This window comes from Drosophila sulfurigaster, chromosome X, assembly GCF_023558435.1.
Source record: "Drosophila sulfurigaster albostrigata strain 15112-1811.04 chromosome X, ASM2355843v2, whole genome shotgun sequence".
Classification (NCBI taxonomy): Eukaryota; Metazoa; Arthropoda; class Insecta; order Diptera; family Drosophilidae; genus Drosophila; species Drosophila sulfurigaster.
This window is the reverse complement of record NC_084885.1, coordinates 2,115,513-2,139,662: the sequence shown is the minus strand read 5'-3', so window position 1 is coordinate 2,139,662 and position 24,150 is coordinate 2,115,513. Positions and strand designations below refer to the sequence as shown.

At 33.6% G+C, this 24,150-nt stretch overlaps 1 protein-coding gene across 2 annotated transcripts in view; it reads left to right on the top strand.

Moving 5' to 3' along the window:
• The window catches only part of LOC133848004 (uncharacterized), a 40,959-nt gene extending 17,477 nt beyond the window's left edge, over positions 1-23,482 (top strand). The window contains exons 2-9 of one of the 2 annotated variants that reach the window (XM_062283367.1): positions 10,924-11,639; positions 13,419-13,802; positions 16,590-16,762; positions 18,139-18,255; positions 18,392-18,709; positions 20,006-20,289; positions 21,988-22,191; positions 22,286-23,482. In XM_062283367.1, the coding sequence (XP_062139351.1) occupies positions 13,576-13,802; positions 16,590-16,762; positions 18,139-18,255; positions 18,392-18,709; positions 20,006-20,289; positions 21,988-22,191; positions 22,286-22,759 (1,797 nt within the window). In that variant the 5' untranslated portion in view covers positions 10,924-11,639; positions 13,419-13,575 and the 3' untranslated portion in view covers positions 22,760-23,482. Of the gene's footprint in view, positions 1-10,923; positions 11,646-13,418; positions 13,803-16,589; positions 16,763-18,138; positions 18,256-18,391; positions 18,710-20,005; positions 20,290-21,987; positions 22,192-22,285 lie in introns of both variants that reach the window. The other variant, XM_062283366.1, reaches the window with a different exon arrangement.
• The last annotated feature ends 668 nt before the right edge of the window (positions 23,483-24,150 follow it).

Below are 24,150 nucleotides of genomic sequence, written 5' to 3'. Positions count from 1 at the left end.
AATTATGCGATGCGCTTGCAATTTGCCGCTTGCTGTGTCACGTGTTAATATTTCACACACACACATACACACGTCTGCATGTCGACGGTGGCGTTATAAAATTTAATTAATGTGCATGTAGACGTTGCCGTTGTATTTGGAGGCGCTGTAACTGGGGCTAAAACCGGTAAACTGCAAACCGGCAAGCTGGGAAACTAGGAAACTGTGAAACTGGGAAACTGGGAAACAGGCAGCCGGCAACAGGCTGAAGGCTGAAGGTTTGGTTAAGCCGCGATGCGACGCGACGCGTTGCTCGCCTAAGGGCTTTGCTTATTGCATCTAGAGGTGGATGAAACTTGTGTTCGCTCCCTCTCTCTCTCTCTCTCTCTTTTGCGCTGTAAAGTGCTTTGTTAATTAGCCAACTGGCGTTGTTGCTATCCAGCAATAATTTGCGCCCGCAAGTATGCAACACATTTGGTGCCAACATGCGTTGGCCTCTGAACGTGTAAACGAGCTGCGTATGCGAGTGTGTGTGTGTGTGTGAGTGTGAGTGTGAAAGCCTGCATTGTATTTCGCACACTATTTGTCAATGTCAGGACACAAAAACACACACACACACACATGCACGCACACACTTGGATGCCAACTGCTTGGCAGTCAACAACTACTTTAGCTATGGCCGCAGCTGCGCCGCTTTTGCGCTAAATGTTAATGCAGCCAAAGCTGGGCAAACGCCGTGGGGTCCCGGGGGGCGACGGGGGAGTTCAATTGCCAGTCGTTGTAGCGACCCGCGCTTTACTCACTTCATTACTCAATGGGCACGCTACTTCTCCCCGCCTCCCTCTCTGCAAAAACAGTTGCCACAACGTGTTAATCAAAAGCAACGCTCAAAGTCTCGCTCATTTGGTTTTTCCATGAGCAGCAGCAGCAGCAACAGCAACAGCAATAGCAGCGACAGCAGCAGCAGCAGCATTTTGGTCATTGGCATTTGCCATGTGTTGGCCAGATTTAGTAGTCAGCGAGCAGCGCATAAAGGGCGTAACTGCAATGCCTTTGGCAGCCATCAATGATGCATCAATCAGGTCCAAAACAACAAATGCCCCAAAACCATTTACGCCATTGCAACCAGCAGCAGTAGCAGCAGCAACCATCAACCAGCAACCAGCAACCAAAAACAGCAGCAGCAGCAGCAGCAGCGACACTGACAGAGTCATGGCCATGTTAGCCATGATTAGCTAGTTTGAATCATGTTAAACGTCTCGTCTGACTGAAACTGAATAGCGAAAATGGTTGTCAAATTATTTACGGCACAATAACTTTGCCATTGCATTCAATGCAGGCAACTGCACTGAACAAAATATTCCATATCGAATATATTATAGTAAATTATAATAATAAATACATTGTTAAGTTTCACATAGTGCACGATATAAATATATTTTGGTATATATCAAAACTAGTCATTACCCGAAATATTTTTAAAGAATCCTTCCTTTAATTCGTTATGGGATTACAATTTGTAATGAGCTCAAATATCTTTGAAGAGTGTCAAGTTTAATAAATTTCAAGAAATCACTTTAATTCGAAAAGATTCTTCACTTAAGAGATTAATGAAAAATAAATTAGCTTATGTATTATATTTTTGGACAATCCTTAATATTATTTAAAAATAGGAAAAGAAATTTTAATCAGCCGAAATAAATTAAAACCAAAAAATTTATTAAAGATATTTTAAGTTTCGCGTAATTAAAGATATAAATATATTTTGTTTGTACGGATTCACTTCAATAAAAAAAATATAAAATATAAATAAAATATAAATATATCTTAAAAAAAATGAACTCAAATATTTTTAGAAAATCCCTTGTAAAGATTATTTTAAATAAAAATAGAAGAACAAATTATAGCCTATATAGTTTTCAAAGAATCCTTTATTAAGCTTCACAAATTTCTTCACATAAAAAAATCAATTAATAGTAAAATAGTAATGAACCCAAATATATTGCATTTTGTATTAAAAGTAGTATATTAGAGATAGGTAGTAAATTAGAGCACAAATAAATCTCCTTTGAATATCTTGTTTGCACTTTTAACTACTTTAAATTGCTGTCTTTGATAAAATTTAAAAAAGACTTCCAGAATAAAATAATTTAATAGCAACTATTTAAGTACAATCTTCTAATTCTTTGTGGGTAATTTTTTAGTAAAAGTAATTTTTAGAATGAGACCAATGAAAAATGTTCATAAGCTATTATGTGAATATTTCTCTAAAAAATTAAAAAGGTAAACTGAGCTTACATAAATTTCTAATAGTTTATGCATGACTAGCAAGTTTAATCTACAGCATTGCTCGTTGTTTCATAAAAATTTACTGTTCGGATAACACGATTAATTAGTTGAAATTTGGGAATAAACTGCATAATAGCACATTGAAATTGTGCATAGACAGTTCAGTTAAGGCAAAGCATGTGGTAAACTGTGTAACGAAAATTGAAGAATGCAAAAAAATAGACAAAGCAAACTACTGTTAATCAGATAAAATTGCAGAAGTAATTTAAGAAATAAGGCCAAAAATGGTAACAGCAGTTGGCTCATAGTTTTTTGTGTGGAAAATTCGATATATTTTGTACTCTATGGTGTATTTGGAATGCAGCTGTATACAAATTTGGTATATTTGGTACAATATTGTATATTTTGAATGTCATTGTATAACAATTCGGTATATTTTCAACTCTATAGTATATTTTAAATGTACTTGTATTAAAATTTTGGTATATTTTCTACTCCATAGTATATTTTGAATGTACTTGTATCAAAATTCGGTATATTTCGTAGTTGTATATTATATATATATATTAATTTGGCATATTTCAAGAATACTCTTCGTTTTTTTTAAATGTTTTTTTAAGGTATATTGATTTGGTATATTTTGTACTCTATGGTGTAATTTGAAAGTAGTTGTATAACAAGTTGTTTATCGATGTACCAATTCTACCCTTAGGGTTTTTTTTAAAAATATTTTTTTATAATGTTATTGCTATATTTTAAGAATACTCTTAGTATAAAAAAGTAATTTTTCAGTATATTCAGTTGGTATACTTTGTAAATGTATATCGATATATCAATAATATCCTTTTCTTTTTAAAAGTATTTTCCGTATATTTAGTTGGTATATATTAAGAATTAAACCGCAATGTTTTGCTTTAATTGAACTATTGAAAATTCTTACCAAATTATTATTGAACACACTACATTGAGTATTGACTTTATAAGAAATTCAAATTTAAATATCTATATTTTACTCAAATATATTTCTAACGGAATGAGCGAGTGTTCATCAACAATGAGCAGCACTTTTGCAGTGCATAAATTTCGAGTTTGAGTCGATAAATGTGTCACTTTATGTGTTTTTTAGACCAACTACGTTTAGTGACACTTTGCACTACTTTGGCTTAAGATAAATCTAGGAATCATTCTTATGTGTAGTATACGTATTACGTATACGTAACATTCACATAACTCAACTCAAGTTTAGTTTGATTTTAATGGTGGGAGTATTAATTTTATATTCTGTCCGCCATTAAACAATTTTATTGAGTAATAAAAAAAAATGCTTTAAGCGCTGGACAGGCTCAAATCGTTGCGTAGTTTAACGACGCTTAAAGACAGTACAGGAAAAATGGAATAAAATCTGTGCGTTGTCCACGCCGAAAACGAAGTTGAAAATGCATTTGAAAAAGTGTGTTGTAAGCATTTTTTAATATACATTTGCTAGCTAAGTACTTATATATATCAAGTTAATATGGCACTCACACACGCACTTGCAAAAGAGGGAAATGTGTTTTGATTGGGTGGAGCAAAGCGCCGTAAACTATGCAACACATTTCGTTTGCATGTTTGTGTGGCGCGTTTTTCTTTTTTTCTTTTCGCTCTCCCTTTCTCTCTCCATCTGCACCTTGGCAACGAGATGGGAGAAATGGGAGAAAGGCAAAGCGCAGCGCAGTGCCCAGAAATGTATGCGAATTTGCATAGAAAATAGACAGTTTGGAAAATTGCATTCCATGTTGATAACTTAAGGCTAAAGCAGGCGTTGTCGAGCACTCTGACGTTCCATGCAGTTCTCTCTCTCTCTCTGCACTCGTGTGTGTTCTGAATCTGATTCAACCGTCGTCGTCGTCGTCGTCGCCGACAGCAGCTGTAAGTGAAAGAGCTTGAAGCACGCAATGCATGTGCATAAATAACTTGTTTAAGTTTTATGGCAATGGCCCGCATGGACGTGGTCCACCTTTAGTTAAGTTCCACTTTAGCCTCGTGTCACCAAAAATTTATAAACGCCTCACACTTATAACTGGCCAACACCTTGCGCCAAATGCAATTTTGCACACATGCAACTCCACTTGATATGCTGTCAGTGAGTCAACTCTCTCTCTCTCCCTCTCTCTCTCTCTTTATTCCTTGCAGTCACCTACTCACTGTCAATTCTCTGGACAAAGCTGCACACTTTGAAATCAAATTCACAAATACCTTAACTACAACTATTTTCGTTCGTTTTTTTTGTCTTTTTTGCATAATGCGCATATTAAACTGCCTTAGTTAGGGGATGACGAAGAGTTTGTTCACTTCGTTCCTTGAAAAGATTCGCAAGTTGCCTTAGCAATCTACTCTACTTTAATCTATTTTCTCGGAAATCGTTCTCAAGTCAACAGAACAATATTCCTGAAATATTCTTAGAATTGGATACATAATTTTATTCTTTCTGAGAAAATTGTCATGCATAAAATATATGAAAACACAATTGGCAATATAGTTACTCTAATAAGTTGCTTAATGTCTTAACTGACTTTCTATAAAAATGATATATTATGTTGTTTCGTTATTTGTATCTGTTTAAGTAGCAAAAATCAATTTGGTCAGTACTATAGAATTTTAAGTGGAATTGAAACATGTGGAAAATCTGCAGTTGAGTATACTCGATTGTGAGATACCAGCACAAAATTAATAAACAGCAAAAATATAATACTACAAATTTACCAAGGGCCATATTTGATATATGAACATAGTGAAATATACAATTGAGTGTAAAACATACCAGATTGTCAGTCAAGGCAACTAAGACTCGTAGACTCATCTGATGGAAATCAAATTAAGTAATCTTAAGTAATACAGTTATCATTGTATGTTTAAAAAAATCGCCGCTATAGCTTCAAAATTACGCTTATTATTCGATTTTTGGGTATTGGCGGAAGTGGGCGAGGCAAAAAAAAAAAAAGGGTAGCGGATATAAAAATATACTTTCTTCTAAAAGTTATATATTATATTCCTAATATTTATCTGTATAAGCAGAAAAAGGCAAATCGACATGTTAAATAGAATTTTCCTTGTATTTTCCTTGTAAATATCCCTTCACATGTTGTCACAATCATTTTGTAATAAATCAAAATTATTCTGTGTTTTCATACCAAAGTGATGACAGATATGTTAAGTGAGTGTATTACTAAATTTTGTAATTTGTAATTTGATTTTAGTTGGAATAAATTCTTCTTGAAATTTGTCCTGTATAGCATATTCTATATTCGCATATGGCTGCGGTCTTTCGAGTTCAGTCTGCTGCGTGCCACAAAATGCACTGTGTCCTGTGGCTTAGGAATGCAGAATGAAGCGAAACTAGCAGCAGAAATATTCCAAGAGACGACTCAGCTGTTTGTTTGGAAATGTCTGGATGAATGCCCCGACTGACTCGCCAGTTGCCTTGGCTTGTCGTATCTGTCTGTCTGCCTGTCTGTCTATCTGTTATACTGTCTGACCGTCAGGTTGACTTTCTGTCTGACTGGAAGACTAGTCAGGTTTTGCTCGACATGATACGCCTGTAACTATTTGACTTTATCTTGTTGCCGCTGTTGCTGCTGCTGCTGGTCGTGTAAACACCGAGACAGTCAAAAGCGAAAAAGGGCGCAGCAGCAACAGCAAACGATAAACAAAACTCCACACAAACACGAAAAAAAGAAAGACGAAAACAAATAAAAAATTGCTAAAAATAAGCCGCGATAAACGACAAAAGTGATGCTCTATACAAAATAAATGTAACAATGTATTTTATAGTTTAATTTTGATAAAATATCAATAGCAATGTAAAAACGATTCACAGAGTTAAATGTTTTTAGTTGTATTTTAGGTTTAACTAATTACAACATAAATTATATTCGATCTAAGACCATATGTTGTATTACGAATTTCTATAGATTTCCAAAGGAAATATAAATAATATAAAAGTAATTAAAATGCAAAAAAAAAACATTTTATTTTGAAGAACATAGAAAGATAAACATAACATAATTAATGTAGAATAAATACAAATTTGTTACTGATTGGTATCATAATAATTAATAATCCTACACCACTTGAAAGAATATAAATAAATACAAAACATAAAGAAATAATATATAGTTTTTATACATATGTTCAAACTTAATACAAACCCAAAATATTCATGAAACATTGTTTTTTTTTTGTACATTTTATCAACAATAATCTTCATTAAAATTTTGTAATGATAAAGGATTATAAAAAGTTAAAAACTATATCTATACAAATAAATAATTATATAAATAGTGTCCTTTCTATATATATCCAATAAAGCACATAGAAGAATATAATAAATTAAAGAATGTTTATAAATATAGTCTTAATTCTATGTGTTTAAATTTAAAACTATCCTATATTTATTTTCCATTTTATTAGACCTACAATCGAAATTTTTATATGAAACACTTGAATTAATAAATTTAAAAACACCTAAAATAAATATATATTTCATATGTATAGTAGTCTTCTTCATATTTAAATTCAATTTAAGCAAGCCAAAAAATGTTATGGAATTTTTACATTTCATTGGCAATTCTTTCCATTACATTTGGTTATCAAGCAAGTCAAACAAAAATTAATATTGGTGGACAACAATTTTATTGATAGGGTATGTAGAGTAGGGTATGTTGAGTAGCTTTAGCAAGTGCGCTACGTGGATTTCTATATGAAGTTAAGTCAACTTCAATCGACTCGCTTGGCCTCAACTCGACAGGACTTGACTTGCGACTAGCTTTGGCTCATTTTCAATTTAAAGCTAGCATCTAAATGATGTTTAAATGTTGGCTTATCAGGCAAAGCAATGAGGGGGCCGCATTTAAAGCTGGCTGCTTGGCTGGCTGCCTGGCAACTTTAAGGTAATGCAAACTGTCAGGCCATTTGGTTGGCGAGTGGCGAGTGGCGAGTGGCAAGTGGCAAGTGGCAGGAGACAAGGCGAGGCAACGTGCGTTTTGGGTTTTTGGCTTGAGAAAATGGAACAGCACACTTGACTTGTTGTTTTCCCTGCTGTTGTTGTTGTTGTTTTTGTTGTTGTAACCACTGAGCCACTCACTAATTATGCAAAAATTAGTTGCAAGCAGAAAAATGAGAGAAACTAAACTGGAACGCGGCCCGGCACAGCGACACATAAAAAGCTAAAGCTGACAATTCAGCTCCATCCTGCAGTTGTAGTCGCCGCTTCTCTCGTATCTTCATCGCATTCTCCTTTTGCCTTCTGTCACTTCTTTATTTCGTGTATATATATACATTTTTATACCCGATACCGATATGTTAGAAGGGTATATAACCTTCCATGATATTTGGTGCAGAAATGGTAACTATAATATTTATGGCTGATAGTATCGTATATTAGTTGATTGGTTAACAATCTTGTGTATTTATACTCTATGGTATATTCTAAAAATAAACGTAACAGTATTTTGATATACCAAATACCGTCTTCGGTATATCAATTTGGCTGATTTTGGGAAGAATGCAATCTCATATATGTATTTTGTATTCTATGGTATATTTCGTAATGTAAAGTAATAATGTGTCGATATAGCAAATATATATTTTTTGTATATTTTAGTATTTTTTGGTATCTTTTAGAATAATGCAATCTGAAAATGTATAATTTAATTTAATTAAATTTTAATTTGTATTTTAATCTGGTATAATTTGTAACCTTATGTAACAGTATATCGATTTACCAAAATTTATCTACGTTATATTTGGTATTTTTTGCAATATAAATGTTGTATATTCTTAAAATAATACAATCTGGCAAATTGTGTACTCTATGGTATATTAACTAACGTAGCGTAATAATGTTTTGATATACCAAATAAAGTGTTCGGTATTTTTAGTCACTATTCGGTATATTTTTAGAATTATACAATCTGGTATATTTTATAATCCATGGTATATTTAGTAATGTAACGTTATGGTATATTGATATACTGAATATTTACTTCGGTATATTTTGGTATTTTTTGTATATGAATTTGGTATATTTTCAAAGGGTAGCACGTAATAGTGCATCGATATACCGAAAATAGTCTTCGCTATATTTTAGTATTTCAGGTATATTCATATATGTATATGTATATATTAAGTATGTATATACATATATTAAGAATAATACTGCATTGTTGTTGTTGCTATTTGCGAAAATCGGTAGAGGGTATCTCACAGTCGAGCGGACTCGACTATAGCTTTCTTAGTTGTGTTTTTTTAGCACGTACTTGCAAACCGCGTGGGCGTATGTGTGTGCTAATTTAGGCGTCTTTTGTCGTCTCTTGCCTGCATGCCAGGCGTGGGAGCGAACACACAAAAAAAAAATGGCCGCCTGTCATTTGTTGCTGCTGTCGTGCAATGGCAGCTCCCAAAAAGAGAGAAAAAAGCGATGCTTAAAAAAGATGATAATAATAAACAACAATGGGACTTTGCCAGTGAGTGGGCCATGCGGTTGCACGCGGCAGCAGTTACTGCAACAGAATTGTAAATAGCGCAGCAGAGACACGAGCTGCAAAATCCCACCTTCATTCGCATCTTCCCCCGCGCTGGATGCATTGCCCCAAAGGTAGCTATAAGGAGTGTGGAGGGGAGGTCCCGTTCATGCATTCATTCACATTCATTCAGTCGCTTACTCATTGATAACCAAGTTGCTGTTGCTGTTGCTTTTGCTGTTGGCGCAGCTTAAGCTCTGGCTTAAGAATTCACACCAAAAGAAAAAAGAAGAAAAACCAACCAGCTATGATATGGCTGGCTAATGAGGTATTTATAAGCGCTGGCTCACGGTGCGTATGGATAATGGATGCGGATGTTTGATTTGCATAAAGTCTGACGACTTTTCAACATTGTTTAAATACACGACTTTTAAATTAAATAAACGTTGCGTTTGAGTTGTTATTAGAAAATAAATGAGTAACTTTAACTCTTAAATAGTACCAAAATATTATAGGGAAATTCAAATTGTTAAAGTTATTCTGTTGGATTGCAACAATTGAACAGAAAGCTAAGGAAGTAGTAATGTTTGATGGGAAACAAAAGAAACTGAAAAGTTGCACACAAATGACTTTCTCAGACATCGTAAAAATACTCAAGTAGCTGTTAGATGCTATAAGTATCCAAGATACAAAATTAATTGCAAAAGGTGCTACAAGAAATATGACTTGAAAGCATTTCAAGCACTCTTGGTGGCTTAAGTAACTTTGAAATGATAAGATACAAAAGTAGCTGTGGAAAAGCAACTTCGAAATAAAACATATGCAAAAGTATCTGAAATATTGTTGAAAATCGATGGCGTTAAAGAAAAGTAATTTGAATAGAGAAGCAATTGCATTGTGAGTAATAACGAGGATTTTATGCAAGATATTAATGGTACTTTTTATACTCGCTTTCCGTAGGGTAAAAGGGTATTATAACTTTATTTCTCCATTGAAGAAGTTATTTAGGAAATAAATTATATGACATAAAGAGGTAGCCAGATCTTTGCTTTGGTGTTTTTTGTAGTCTATGGTATATTTTCAATATAGTAGAATATCGATACACACATTATATACTTTGGAATATTTTAGTATTTTAAGTAGTTATTTGGTATATTTTTCATGTAATGAAATATCGATACACCAATTATTGACTCTAGAGTATTTTAGTATTTGAAGTAGTTATTTGGTATATTTTCAATATACTGAAATACACAACGATACACACATTATAGACTTTGGAATATTTTAGTATTTTTACAGTACATTCACTCGATATATTTTTAATGTGTATCGATATTCTACATTAAATTTAAACTTTGGTATATTACAGTAGTTTTTCGGTATTCGTTTGGTATATTTATAATATCTCAGTATTTTGGGTTTATTGAAAATGGGCAGCGAGTATCGCACAGTCGAGCACACTCGATTGTAGCTTTCTTAGTTGTTTTAACAAGGTTTTTGTGTGTTGAATCCTTTGCAAGAAAATTACGAATGTATCATTAGCGTCATTTTAAAGTCATTTTTGTCATATATCTTATTCGACCATTAAGTTGCATAATCATAGTTGTTGTTGCTCTTTTCGATTTTATGTGAGGTGGCAGAGGGAGAGAGAGAGAGAGAGAAAGGGGGAGATAGAGAGAAAAAGAGAAAACAATGGCAACTGCTTTATTGCTCGCTAATCATCGTCTGTATCGGAAGCTTCTATCTTGGCTCCAAATGATTTATGGGCCCCGCATGGATTGGCATTGATACAATGCCGAAGATGAAGAAGAAGCAGCAGCGCTATGCTGCCCAAGGCGCATTGATTGAGTGTGCGAGTGTGTGTACGTGTTGGTGTGTAAGCGGGTGTAAATGTGTGTCTCTGTTTGTATTTGTTATCTGGGATCTGGGTTGCTAGCTCGGAAAATGCTTGCAGATTTTGCAACTGCCACTCGGCTATTTGTCTTGAATTACTTTTGGACTTGCACTTTACACTTCACACATAGACATACACATACACATAGAGAAAGAGAGAGAAGAAGACTTACACTTACATACATACATATATACGATGTTGCACTTATTTATTTGGTTTTCAATTTTGGTTTTCGGCTTTTGCCTTTGTGTATTGCAGGCAAAATGTTATTGGACAACGCCACGCTGGCTCCATCCTCAACCTCAAGCTCAAGCTCATCCTCGTCCTCGTCCACGCCCTCAACCTTCTCCTCCAGTGCAGTCGACAGGCCCCGCAGCAGACAAATTGCGCGTAAAATAAAACTTCAATTGCAGCAATAACAACAACAGCAATAGTGAATACAGCACAGCACACAGACCTAAACAAAAAGAACAACAAGAAAAAAAAAACGAAGAAGAAATTGAAAAGCGTTTTAAAAACAATAAAAGTGGCAAATTCACAGCCAGGCAATCCGCCCCCTAAGCATCCTTTGCTACGCAGCAAAAAAATTCGCAAATATTGCGAATACGTGTCGCTGTGTGTTGAGTGTTTGTGTTTGTGTATGTGTATGTGTAATGCATTTGAACGGTAACAACAACAAGAACAACTACAATATCTAGAAGAAGGACGCGTGTTAATGTTGTACGTGGCAAAGTCAAAGCGATACGAGTTGTATTCGTTGCATTAAGCAACAACAACAACGCCAGGAACAACATCGAGCAACAACAGGAAAAGTCAAATTTTCCCCGTCGTTTTACCTATCCGCTGTCGCTGTTGCTGCTGCTGCTGCTGCACTTGATGGCGCTTTAAGGGTCAATTGCACCCCAGCGACCGAAACGTGAGTGCGATCGAGCAGCAACAAAGGGAATAAAGCGTATCGTTACACTACTCGTAAGGTAAGCGTTTCCATTACAGATTACAGTTTGCCCTCTTCCAAGCACAGTACAAGCTATAGATAAAGCGATGCGGAGACACGAGGATTGACAGACAGACAGACAAACAACAATTATTCATAAAGTACACATATGCTGTAAATTGCAATTGCACAATCAAGTCTTAAGGTGAATTCAAAGTAAAAATGAAATTAATATTATTTATCTTTTATATAATAAATATATAGTTCACTTCAACGCTAATGCAATTTAAATCGCAATACAAATATTAAAAGTAAAATAAATGATTCAAATAATTTTGAATCGTAAAATTATTTATTACGATTGAAGATTCTTTGAATTATTTATTTTGCTTATAATATTTCTTATTGCGATTTAAATTACTGACAATTACATTTGCTTTGACGTGAATTTTACGTAAACATTAATTTTAAAGCATTTATTTAGTTAATAATGTTTTTTTATGATAATTTAATATTTGTTGGAGTTTATTTTATTTTATATTTACTTGCGAACTAAGATTTAATTTTAAATATAGTTATTGTTGAGGAATTCTCAAAGCAATTTCGAACGATTTTAGTTTTTTTTTGTTTGCATATATTGATTAACGTGCTATAAAAACTATAAATTTTGTAATAATATACATAAATGTAAATATACATTTCAAATTACAATATATTTTATTTATTTATATTATATTATTTTTATTAATATATTTAACATTTTTCAACATGAAAAAAGATTAATTAAAGTTTGCAATAAAAATAAGAAAATGTTCAAGGAATTTGTGATTTGTTTTAGCGTTTTTATGAATTTTATTTAAAATCGGCCGCTTGAAAATTAGTCGTAGTAATAGCCAAAATATACATTGACAATTAAATGACATAATTTTATAATTTGATTTTAAAATTAAATATTCATATCGTAATTCTGTTTATTATGTTTTTTTTTTACTATTTACTGGATTTTAAATATCCGTCTGTCTGTCTGTCTGCCCGTATGAATACCTAGATCTCAGAGACTAGAAGAGCTAGTGAAATAATTTTCTTCATGTTTTATGTTTCCACGCAGATATTATTTTCCAAATTTTTGTCAGGCCAACTTCCGACATACAAATTAACAAAAATCGAATAGAAAGCGCAATTTTGAAGCTAACGTCGCAATTTTTAGGACATAAAAAACCCAACTTGAGCATTTATGATTCCTGAAAATTTGGTTGGAAGTTTAGTTAAGAAATACTTTGTAGCAGATAGTTTTCTTAATTGTTTAATTTACATTTATGTAGATGTGTTTTCCAAATAAGACGTTGTTAAAGAATTGTTGCTGTAATTTTTATGATTTTTGCGCTCTACTTTTTGCTGTTAAAATAAATATTTCAAAACATAAAATATATAAATATATTTTGGAATGCGTATTTAACACGTACAAGTCATAAATGTAGATTTTCCATTTTGTACTTTTAGATGTTAAGTATTTTTGTAATTAGTCTCAGTTACAGCGAGTTGTGCGAACGCTGTTTAAAGCTCAGGCAACGGCACTTTAGTTTAACTTAATTGAAAAATGCAAAATAGTCAAGTTAAAAGATTTCAACGGTAAAAATGGGAAAACATTTGTGTGTTGTGCGCAGTTCATAAACTGACCAAATCAGTTGCATTTGGCAATGTAATCTGTTCTTCAGAAAGTCTCATTTACGACGAACAGCATCGCACTCATCGGCATGGGAATTAAGCAGGAATTTGATTTTTAATTATCATTGTCTGTCTTCTCTGTGTGTTGTTGCAGTTGCAGTTGCACTTGGATGTGGATGTGGGAGGCTGGCACAAGTCGACAAGTGAAATTGGAAACGGTATTTGGAATCAAGAAGCTTAAGTGTTCCTCCTGAAAAATAGAGAGAGAGAGAGAGAGAGCTCCTCAGCTGTGGAAACGGTTGAGGAGAAAAATGACGACGTCATTGCCACTGCCACTGCCACTGCCTCTGCTGGCGATAGCAGCGACGTCAGCAGCGGCGTCAGCAGCGGCAGCATCAACGTCAATGCCAGAGGAGGCAAAAACGTTTTCGGATGCGGATGTGGCGGAAGTGCGGCGCGTTGTGCAACGCATTTTGGTGCCGTGCGTTTTTGTTATTGGACTATTGGGAAATGCAGTGAGCATTTGTGTTTTGACGCGGTAAGTGCACTTGTATGCGTTGCTCTCGTTATTCCTGCTGCTATCGTTGTTGTTGTTGTTGTTGCTGTTTGACTGTTATTGTTGCTGGATTACGGCCGAGCTGGCAACTTGATTCAAATGGCACAAGTGCTTCTCTGTGTCTGTGTCCGTGTCCGTGTCCGTGTCCAATGTGGAGCATTACTATTTTATGCATTTTATGTTTATGTTGCGTGTTGCATGGCCAAAAACAGAAACTGAAACTCAAACTGAAAACAGGTACGCAGCAGCAGCAGCACATTACACGAGGCATTTAATTGTTGCCATCTAGCCAGCACTCTAAAATCATTTCATCGCCACAGCAACAACAACAACAACAACAACAAGATCAACAATAATAGCAGCGACAGTAACAACAATAGTAACAACATCCACAATTTTATGTGCCAAATGCAAATGGCTCACAGATAAGATACAATTGGCAGAAACTGCTGCGGTGTTTTTAATAGCTGAAATTGTTCAAACTATGCGACATACGCAGACGCTGCAAGCGATATTTAATTAGAGATATAGTAATATTATATATAATATATTATATTATCAATTATTATCAATTATTAATCAAGAAAACACAAAGTTTACTCTTTGATCACAAATATTTTCCTTAAGATTTATTTGAACTAACACAGACATACACAATCATACATTTGATACACTTTTGCGATTTTTATAGGCGAGAAGGATCGGGGTTAAATGAACGAAATTTGGATATGTTGTTAAACATATATTTAAAAGTACAACAACAATTTATTTTTATAAAAAAAACGAAAACTTAGACGCTTTTTTGCCTCAGCGGCACCCAACACAAGTGTTGTAAATTTGAACCTACTAGACAGAAAAAAAACTCTTAATCTAAATCATTATATCAAGAGAATGTCGTAGGGATTTTTGAAAATATTGAATTTTGTAATTTTGGGTGCACTTTCGAACAAAACAGTCAAAACTTTTAGAAATTTGGTCAGTTTTTCGACAGCTAAAAATCGACCAATCAATTATTTAAAAATCAGTCCTGCTTATTCGCGGCTTACGGATATGGTCAAAATTTTAAACGAATGTGTGAAGAATTGTTCGAGTTATGCTATGTTTGAATTTAAAAACTGTGATTCGAGTAAAACGCGTTCAAAAGTTTGAAACGCGATTACAATACATGTGGCGGTCCCTTCACTAAATTTGATTGAGGGTCACAAAAAGTTTTTGATGAAATTTAAACTACCTTGAAGCAAAAAAAATAGTATTTTTCTTTAAATTCTGCAGTGGTGTTACTTCTTAAATTACTTTATACAATTATAGAAACTATAATATACATTTTCGGTAATGCGTTAAAGATAAATTATTGATCACGAAAAAAACAAAGTTAAGTTTTTTGACTAAATATTTATTTTCCTTGATTTTATACTGGTTAACAACTAAACACAAAATAATATATTCCACATCAATTATAGATTATTATTTCGTTAGAAGTTAGGAATACGGAAATAATTCAACTTTGCTTTCACTCGTTTTTTTGGTAGATATTTAAGGAAGGAAATATAATATTTTGGTTTTAATTACAAGTATTTTTAATTTTATTTTAAATTAGTTACATATATACATTAACTATTTAAATGAAACTTCGAGACAAATAAAGACACAAGAGATATTTAATACTATTTATAGAAATTATTAAATCCCTTTCGGCTAGTTTATTTATACAACGACTTTTCATTTAAAAAATATGATTATAAGGTTCTCGAAAAAGATTTTTTTTTAGTTTAAATTTACTTAACACTAACAAGAAATGAAAAAAATTATTTTATCATTGTTAAAAGAGAAGATTTACTTAAGAAAATGAAAGTGTAAAAAAGATAACTAAAATTCAGAATCATATGATAATGATGTGTTATGGTGATGCTTAGTTTTATTACTATGATTTTATCATTTTGAGTTTTTGTTTTTATTTTTCATACTTCACTTTTATTTATTAAACCTTTTCTTTCTACACTGATAAAATTTTCATTTCATTTTATTGGCGATAGATAGAAAGTGAACTGAGAGAAGAGTGTAAAAAAAAAGAAATCTAAAATTAAAAATGATCTAATAATGATATAATATGGGGATGCTCAGTTATATCACAATGCTTGTATTATTTTGAGTTCTTGTTTTCGTTTTGCGTTCTACAATGACCAAGTCATTTTATTGTCGATAGATAGAAGATTGAGCTGAAGAGGAGTGTTCTCTCTGAAGCAGACATATTTATGAAGTCAAGTGGCCAGTGTTGGTCAATTTTTGGTTGAGGTCATTTAAGCATCGTGCTGGCCCATTGCACAACGCGCAAACACACACACTCACACTAACACATACACACACATTACGTAAAAGCCAAAAACTAAATATGAACAGTTAGGTTTTATTGTGCATTTGTCGGTTTTATGACTCTCTGTCGACATTTGCGACTTTTTCGGCATTCTCGCCGACTTCGCGCTTCCACCGCTAGGTGGCGGGTCAACGGCACCCTCCCCGCATATTCCCCGCACACTCCAGGGCCATTTGGTTATTCAATTATTGTTGCATTTGGCACAGTCCCATTGTGTCCTCAACGCCAGCTGACCAGATTTCCCCAAAAACACACACACACACACACTTACCCACTAAATACACAAATTGTTTGCTTTTATTCTTATTTTATTTTATTGCCCTTCTCGTTGTTGTTTTCCTTCTGTATTTTTTGTTTTTATTTTTATTTTTATTTTTTTTGGCTGTGTGGCCATTTAGGAAGCGCATGAGGTGCACCACAAACATTTATCTAACGGCTCTGGCAATTACGGACATTGCGTACCTGACCTTTGTATTAATATTATCATTTCAACACTACGATTATTTCAAATACCAATGCGAGCTCTACTGGAAGCTTTATGGGCTTATGATGTGGCTCTGTGATGCATGTGGTAAGTAATTGCCATGCAAGATTATGGCTAACATCTCGAGTAAATGGCTAACTTAAGCTTGGAAAGATGAGAGAAATGGGGACTTGAGCTAAATGAAAATTTCTTTTATATACATACATATTTATTATTTTCCTGTTTAAACTTGTATATTTTGAATGTAGTACTATATCGATATACCAAATATAGCCATCAGTATATTTTAGAATTTCCTCAGTACATTTATTTGGTATATTTTGAGAATAATATACTGTGTGGTATATTTCCGATATAGTAATATATCTATATATATATTAAATATAGCCTTCAGTATATTTAGAATTTTGTCAGTACATTTAGTTGGTATATTTTGATAATAATATTGTCATGCTTTATATCATGTGGTATATTTTGGATGTAGTACTATATCGATATACCAAATATAGCCTTCAGTATGCATTAAAGTTTTATCAGTACATTTATTTGCTTTATTTTGAGAATAATACCGAAAATATTTATTCTATATGGAATATTTTAAATGTAGTACTATATCGATATACCAAATATAGCCTTTAGTATATTTTAGAATATCGTTAGTAATTTACTTGGTACTTGGTATATTTTGATAATAATATGTTTAATGTTTTATATCATGTGGTATATTTTGAATGCAGTACTATATTTTTAGAATTTTTTCAGTACATTGAATTGTTTTATATTGAGAATAATATCACAATATTTTATAATATATGATATATTTTGAATGTAGTACTATATCGATATACCAAATGTAACATTCGGCATATTTTTAGTATATTTGTAGTATATGAGTTGGGTATATTTAAAAATATACCGCATTGCTTTGGCTTTATTCAATATGGGTAGCATGTATCTCACAGTCCATCACACTCGACAGTAGATTTCTTACTTGTTTGTATTCATTAGATTGCCTATGTTTTAGTAAACAGCTAACATCTTTAGTTCAATCAATATACATCCATAAATAAACAAAAATAAATTAAAGAATAAGACGCATAAGCTGAAGGACAGCTAACATTTAGTTAATTAAAGCTAAAAGGTCAAAATATGCTAAGACCTCGATATTAAGTTCTTTGCATTCCTCGGCGAATAGTTTGCAACATAATTAATGAATATTCACGTAATATACTTGAATAGCGTGCAGAGATTAAGCTGGCCAATGCATGTAGATGAATCCTCCAGAGACCTCAGCGTGGTCTTGTCTTTGTCTGCGGAATGGGAAGGGAGGGAGGGAGGCAATGAATGGGGATGGGAAGAACATTATTAATAGTTGGCTAGCATGCGTTCATGTTCAACGAAGAGATACTGATATTTGCTTGTTTCACACACACTCACACTCACACACACACACACACATATAGCGTACATCTCAATTTACATAGCCGTGTGCTTCACCATCGAGCGATTTATAGCGATACGCTATCCGCTCAAAAGACAAACATTCTGCACCGAGTCGCTGGCCAAGAAGGTAATAGCAGGTGAGTGTGGTCATCGATACGATGCGATGCGATTCGATGCTGTGTGCCATGTGCCATGTGCCAAGTGCCATGTGCCATGTGTTTGGGGCCTGGGATAAGCAAGCAAAACTGAGGTCCCTTTGTATTGTTTTGACAGCCGTTGCTCTCTTCTGCCTGCTGACCACGCTCTTAACGGCATTCGAGCACACATACAAAATCAATTGGCAATTGATGGATGACGCCAACCGGCCCTGCAATCAGACCCTGGCAAATGTGTCGCCCACGCCCAATCCAATCCAGACGACGTCCAGCACTCCGCCACCGACCACAGCATTGCTGCAGCCGAATGAGCAGCAGCAACCAACAGCAACTACAGCAACCAATCGCAGCGGCAGCGGCAACACTCTCCGCTATTTCGAGCACTTTGATTTGGGCAGCGATCCTGGCAGCGGCAGCGGCAGCGGCAGCAACAATGGTAAGTGATAAAGAAAATACGTTACATCAAAGAACTTCATTTACTGCACAGAAAAATAAGTTACAAGATTAAGAAACAAATCTTGAATTAAGATTATGTGATGTCAAAACTCAACCAAGATGATAAATTCTTAAATGAAGTTCAGATTTAAGATTATATTTTTGTTTCAAGAATGGAACACAGAAAAAAAAATATTAGACCAAGAATCAAAATTATGTGATGTCAGAATTGAACGTAGAAGTTAAATTCTTGAATAACAATCAAATTTCTACAAATATCAGATTCTAGATCCACCATTCTTGAAATTCAAAATTATATTCTTGTTTTAACAATGGAACACAAAAAAAAAGTGCTAAAATCAAGAATAAACTTTGAATTAAGATTATGCAAAGTCAAAATTGAACCAAATTCGTAAATTCTTAAATACAGTTCAAAGTTCTACGTAAATTCTAGATTCCTCATTCTTAAAACTCAAGAATATATTGCTATAAAGTGCTAAAATCAAGAAAGAACGTTTGAATCAAGATTATGTGAAGTCAAAAGTGAACCTAGAAGTTAGATTCTTAAATCATGATCCAAGTTTTACGAAAGTTCTTAATGCCTCATTCTTGAAATTCAAGATTATATTCTTATTTCAACAATGAAACATAAATAAAAGTGCTAAAATCAAGAAAAAAATCTTAACTCAAGATTATCTGATGTCAAATTTGAATCAATGCGCCAAATTCGTAATTCAGGATCAGAGTGCTACAAAAATTAGATTCTAGAATGGAACTCAAAAAAGTGCTAACACCAAGAAGGTAAAGTCTTAAATCAACATGAAAGTTTGACAAAAACTATATTCTAGATTCCTTGAAATTTAAGATTATATTCTTGTTTAAATAATAGAATACAAAAAAATGCTAAAAAAATATTAAAATCTTGAATGAAGATTATGGGATTGCAAAGTTGAACCAAAAAGGTGAATTTTTAATTCAGTATCAAAGTTCTACGAATTAGATTCTACATTCCTCATTCTCGAAATTCAAAATTATATTATTGTTTAAAGGATAAAAAAATTTGAAATTAAACCAAGAAACCAAAATCTCAAAATCAAATGTTCTCAAATATAGATTTTTTAAAGAAAAAACTAATCATTTTTCAATCTGAAATTTCTATTTCAAAAGTAGTTGACTTAAGATTTGCAAACCTCTTTTTAATATAGATATTTTTTCTCTGTATATGGAAATTAAATGCTGGTTTTTAAATACTTTAGTATGCAACTTCATTGCTGTTTTTTTTTTCGGTCTCGGGCAGAGCACATTCCAAGTAGGCAGCAACGCGTAAGCAGAACAACATCTGACGGCGAAGAGGTGAATGCGCCAGCCACTGAGCCGACTACAGCGACCACGGACAGTTTGTTGCAGTTGTCACGTGCCAGACGCAGACTCAGACGTAGCAAGGACAACGACATCGACATCGCCATCGACATCCACAGCGACAGCGATGTCAATTTTAACTACAACTACAACAACATCAACATCAACAGCAACAGCATCGACAGCGCATTCGAATTTAACATTACGCATATGTGTGAAAACGTAAGTGAAAAATTAATCGTGGTAATAATAATTAGTGGAGCGAAAATTTCAAGTGAAATATGAGTTAAGGCACAAGAAATAATTGGTGTAAGTACACAAAAGAAGATATCTGACAGATTAAAAGAAAATACAGTAGCAATCCTACAAATTGCACCAATTTTTATTGTTAATTTTTTTTTATGTTAATCATATATGTAACTAACGATTATTGTGATAAATATTCGAAACAATTTTTTGTATATAAATATAATTTCATCATGATGTAATTTAATAAATATGCGAAAATTTAAGGCTTGAGTCGATTTTGAGTCATTATTATAATAACAACAGTGTTTATCATTCCTGGATGCGATCTGATAATAAGTGTATTAGTTAGTTAAGAAATCATTTTATATGAAAGAGAAAAGTCGGGTTTTTGTTGACAAAGTGTTATATACTGTATATGGTATACTTTGAACGTAATAAAACAAGTAAGAAAGTTACAGCCGAGTGTGCTCGACTGTGAGATACCCGCTACCCATTTTGAATAAAAACAATATATTTTGCGGTATTATTCTCAAAATATACCAAAGTACTAAAAATACTTAAAATATACCAAAATGTATATTTGTTATATCGATATAGTATCACATTCAAAATATACCATAGACGGCGCAATATACCAGATTGTCGGCCAAAGCACCTAAGACTTCTAGTAAGTAGGCGTTTTAGCCCATACAAAAGTATTTCTTTAATAACTTCCACAATTTTTATCTGATCGCAATCAAATTTTCAGAAATCATAAATACTATAGTTGTTATTGTATATACAAAATTCGAAGCTGTAGCTTGAAAATTGCGCTTGTTATTCGAATTTATTGATTTGCGGGGCGGAAGTGGGCGTGGCAAAAATTTGAAACAAACTTAATCTGCGTACAATCATAACAAATGCTGTCGAAAGAAGATTATAGCTCTATCTCTTATAGTTTCTGAGATCTAGGTATTCATACGGACAGACGGACAGACACACAAACACACAGACACACAGACGGACATGGCTAGATCGTCTCGGCTGTTGACGCTGATCAAGAATATATATACTTTATAGGGTCGGAGATGCCTCCTTCAACCTGTTACATATATTTCCTGTCGGCACAAAGTTATAATACCCTTCTACCCTATGGGTAGCGGGTATAAAAAATATAAATACTTTTATATGAAAAACAAAACGGTTGTTGCAATCGCATCTTGGTTGTTTTGCTTGACAATCTGGTATATTAAGTACATGGTATATTGTATATTTTGAACGTAATAATTCAGGATCGCGAACACTCGGTTAAAGAGTTCTTAATTGTTCTTTTTATGTCATATAACTAATGCCTCTTAGAAGAGAAACGTTCGTATTTTCATATAAACTAGTTATCCCCTAATTCAATAAAAGTTAACTTGACAATTTACAAAAGTGGTGTAGTGCTATTTCGCAGCTGCATAGATTTTTATTTTATTTTATTTATTAAGAAGTTCGATCAAATATGAAGGAAAGGAAGATGACAACAAAATATATATATATTATAATAATCTTTATTATATATAATAATTAATATTTAACCATAAAAATGGAATGTGTGTATTATATAATATTATATTTATTTATATTGAGTATTTTTAAACGAAAAACTTGTATTTATATTATTAAATTTGACTGTTTATCGTCCTTTAGAGAACTGTATACAACAACATATACTCGGATCTGGGCAACAATGAGCTGTACATTACCATCTGGAGTCTCTACTCGATGGTTGTGTTTGTGCTGCTGCCACTTTTGTTGCTTGCCACCTTCAACTGTTTCCTCATCCTGCTCGTGCATCGCTCGAAGAATGTGCGCGGAGATCTGACCAATGCCAGCAGCATACGTCGCACCAAGGTGAGAAGAGAGAGCCAAGGACAATTCTTTTCGATGATAATTAATCGAAATTGTTGTTTTTTTGTGTGTGTTCTTTTTTCTTTACGTATGTTAGCGGAAATCGAGTTCGGGCCTCAAGGGAAGCGTTTCGCAAGAGAATCGTGTGACAATCACACTGATTGCCGTTGTGCTGCTGTTCATTGTCTGTCAGCTGCCGTGGGCAATTTATTTGATACTCACACAGTATGTGAAAATTGAGATGAACATCCAGAGGATTGCTGGGAATATTTTGAATTTTCTGGTTGCCATCAATGCAGCAGCGAATTTTTTCTTATATTGCGTGCTGTCGGACAAGTATCGGAAGACGGTCCGTGAGCTGATCACCGGCTATCGTTATCGTCATCGGCATGCACGCAACAACATCAGTCTCTACGTGCCTCACACAACAACCACACTAAATGGCGATGGACACAGTTCGGCTGCTGCTGCTGCTGCTGGTGGTGGTGGCAACTTAACCTCATACAACCACAATGCGAGCAGTCGACGGTGTCGCGGCAAAGCTGCGGCCACAGGGCGTCTGATTGCGTGAGCGGGGATTTGTAATCGATTTGGTATCGATAATTGTATCGATATCAATTGTATAGTCAGTGCTGCAGTGAAGTGGCTGTGTGGGGCTTTGTTATTTCATTACTCTCTACATATACATAAAAATCTCTCTCTCTTCTTCTGTTAGCTTTTAAGTCAATACTGTATAATAACTACTCGTATATACAATAGATATACAATATATCCATTTATTTTTGTGCCATAATGTGATGATTATAGTCTTTATGCTAGTTATCCTAATCGTAATTGTTGTTTGTCCTAAGTGTCATAAATGTAGTTTAAATCAAATACATATAAAGCATGTGCAAATCGATTGCTTCGATTAGTCTTTACACGCTTGGGACCGCGGCCTTTACCTGTATTATTTGCATTTCAGACATTTTAATCGGCGGTGTCATGCAACGAATGCTTTGGGAAATTCGTTTGAATTTCGGCAGTGGCTGTGGCAAAAGCGTTGCGAGTATCGAAACGAATCTATACAAAAAGCCTGCAGACACAACTTAAGCCCAACGGGGTAGCATAATAGGGCCAGTCACGGCACACACACACGCACACACACACGCACACATACACTCGAACACACATTGCTGGGAACGTAATGGAGTAACAAACATTTGCGGTTTACTGCATTTGCTGTCATGTGTGCGAGTGCACACCACAAAAAAAAGAAAACAAAGTAAGCAAGCTACTGTCGAGTGTGTTCGACTGTGAGATACCCGCTACCACTAATACTGAATTCGTTAAATACCCTAAAATACTGAAATCGACAATAAATAAAAGTTGGAAATAATACTAAAATTATTAAATACCAAAAGTCCAAATATAATAAATTAATATACCAAAAACTGCGAAAACCGAAAAATAATAATATAGTAAGATAATACTAAAATCGATAAATACCAACAGTCTAAAATATACTAAATAATACAACAACTGGCTAATAATAATTCTGTAAAATAATATAAAAATCGATAAATACCAAAAGTGTAAATTATACTAACTTAATATACCAAAACATACTAATATATGATATATAAATAATAAAATCGTAAAATATAACAAATTAATATTCCGAAAAAATACAATGTTACGTGCGACACTATCTAAAGTAATTGAGAGACATACAAAAACTTTTTCTTAATTTTGAGTAAAGATGAATCTTAAGGAAATTTAATAACACTTTAATTAGAGCTAAGAAAGATTTTGAACTTATTTTTCTGTTTTAAGATAGTTGCAGAAGACAGCGAATTCGTACGCAAACTTATAAATGACAGATTTTTTTATATTTTATCTTAAAACAGAAAAAGTTCGCAAACAAAATCTTAACTTTAAATATAGTGCTTGAGCTATAAAAAAATCTTGACTTATTTTTAA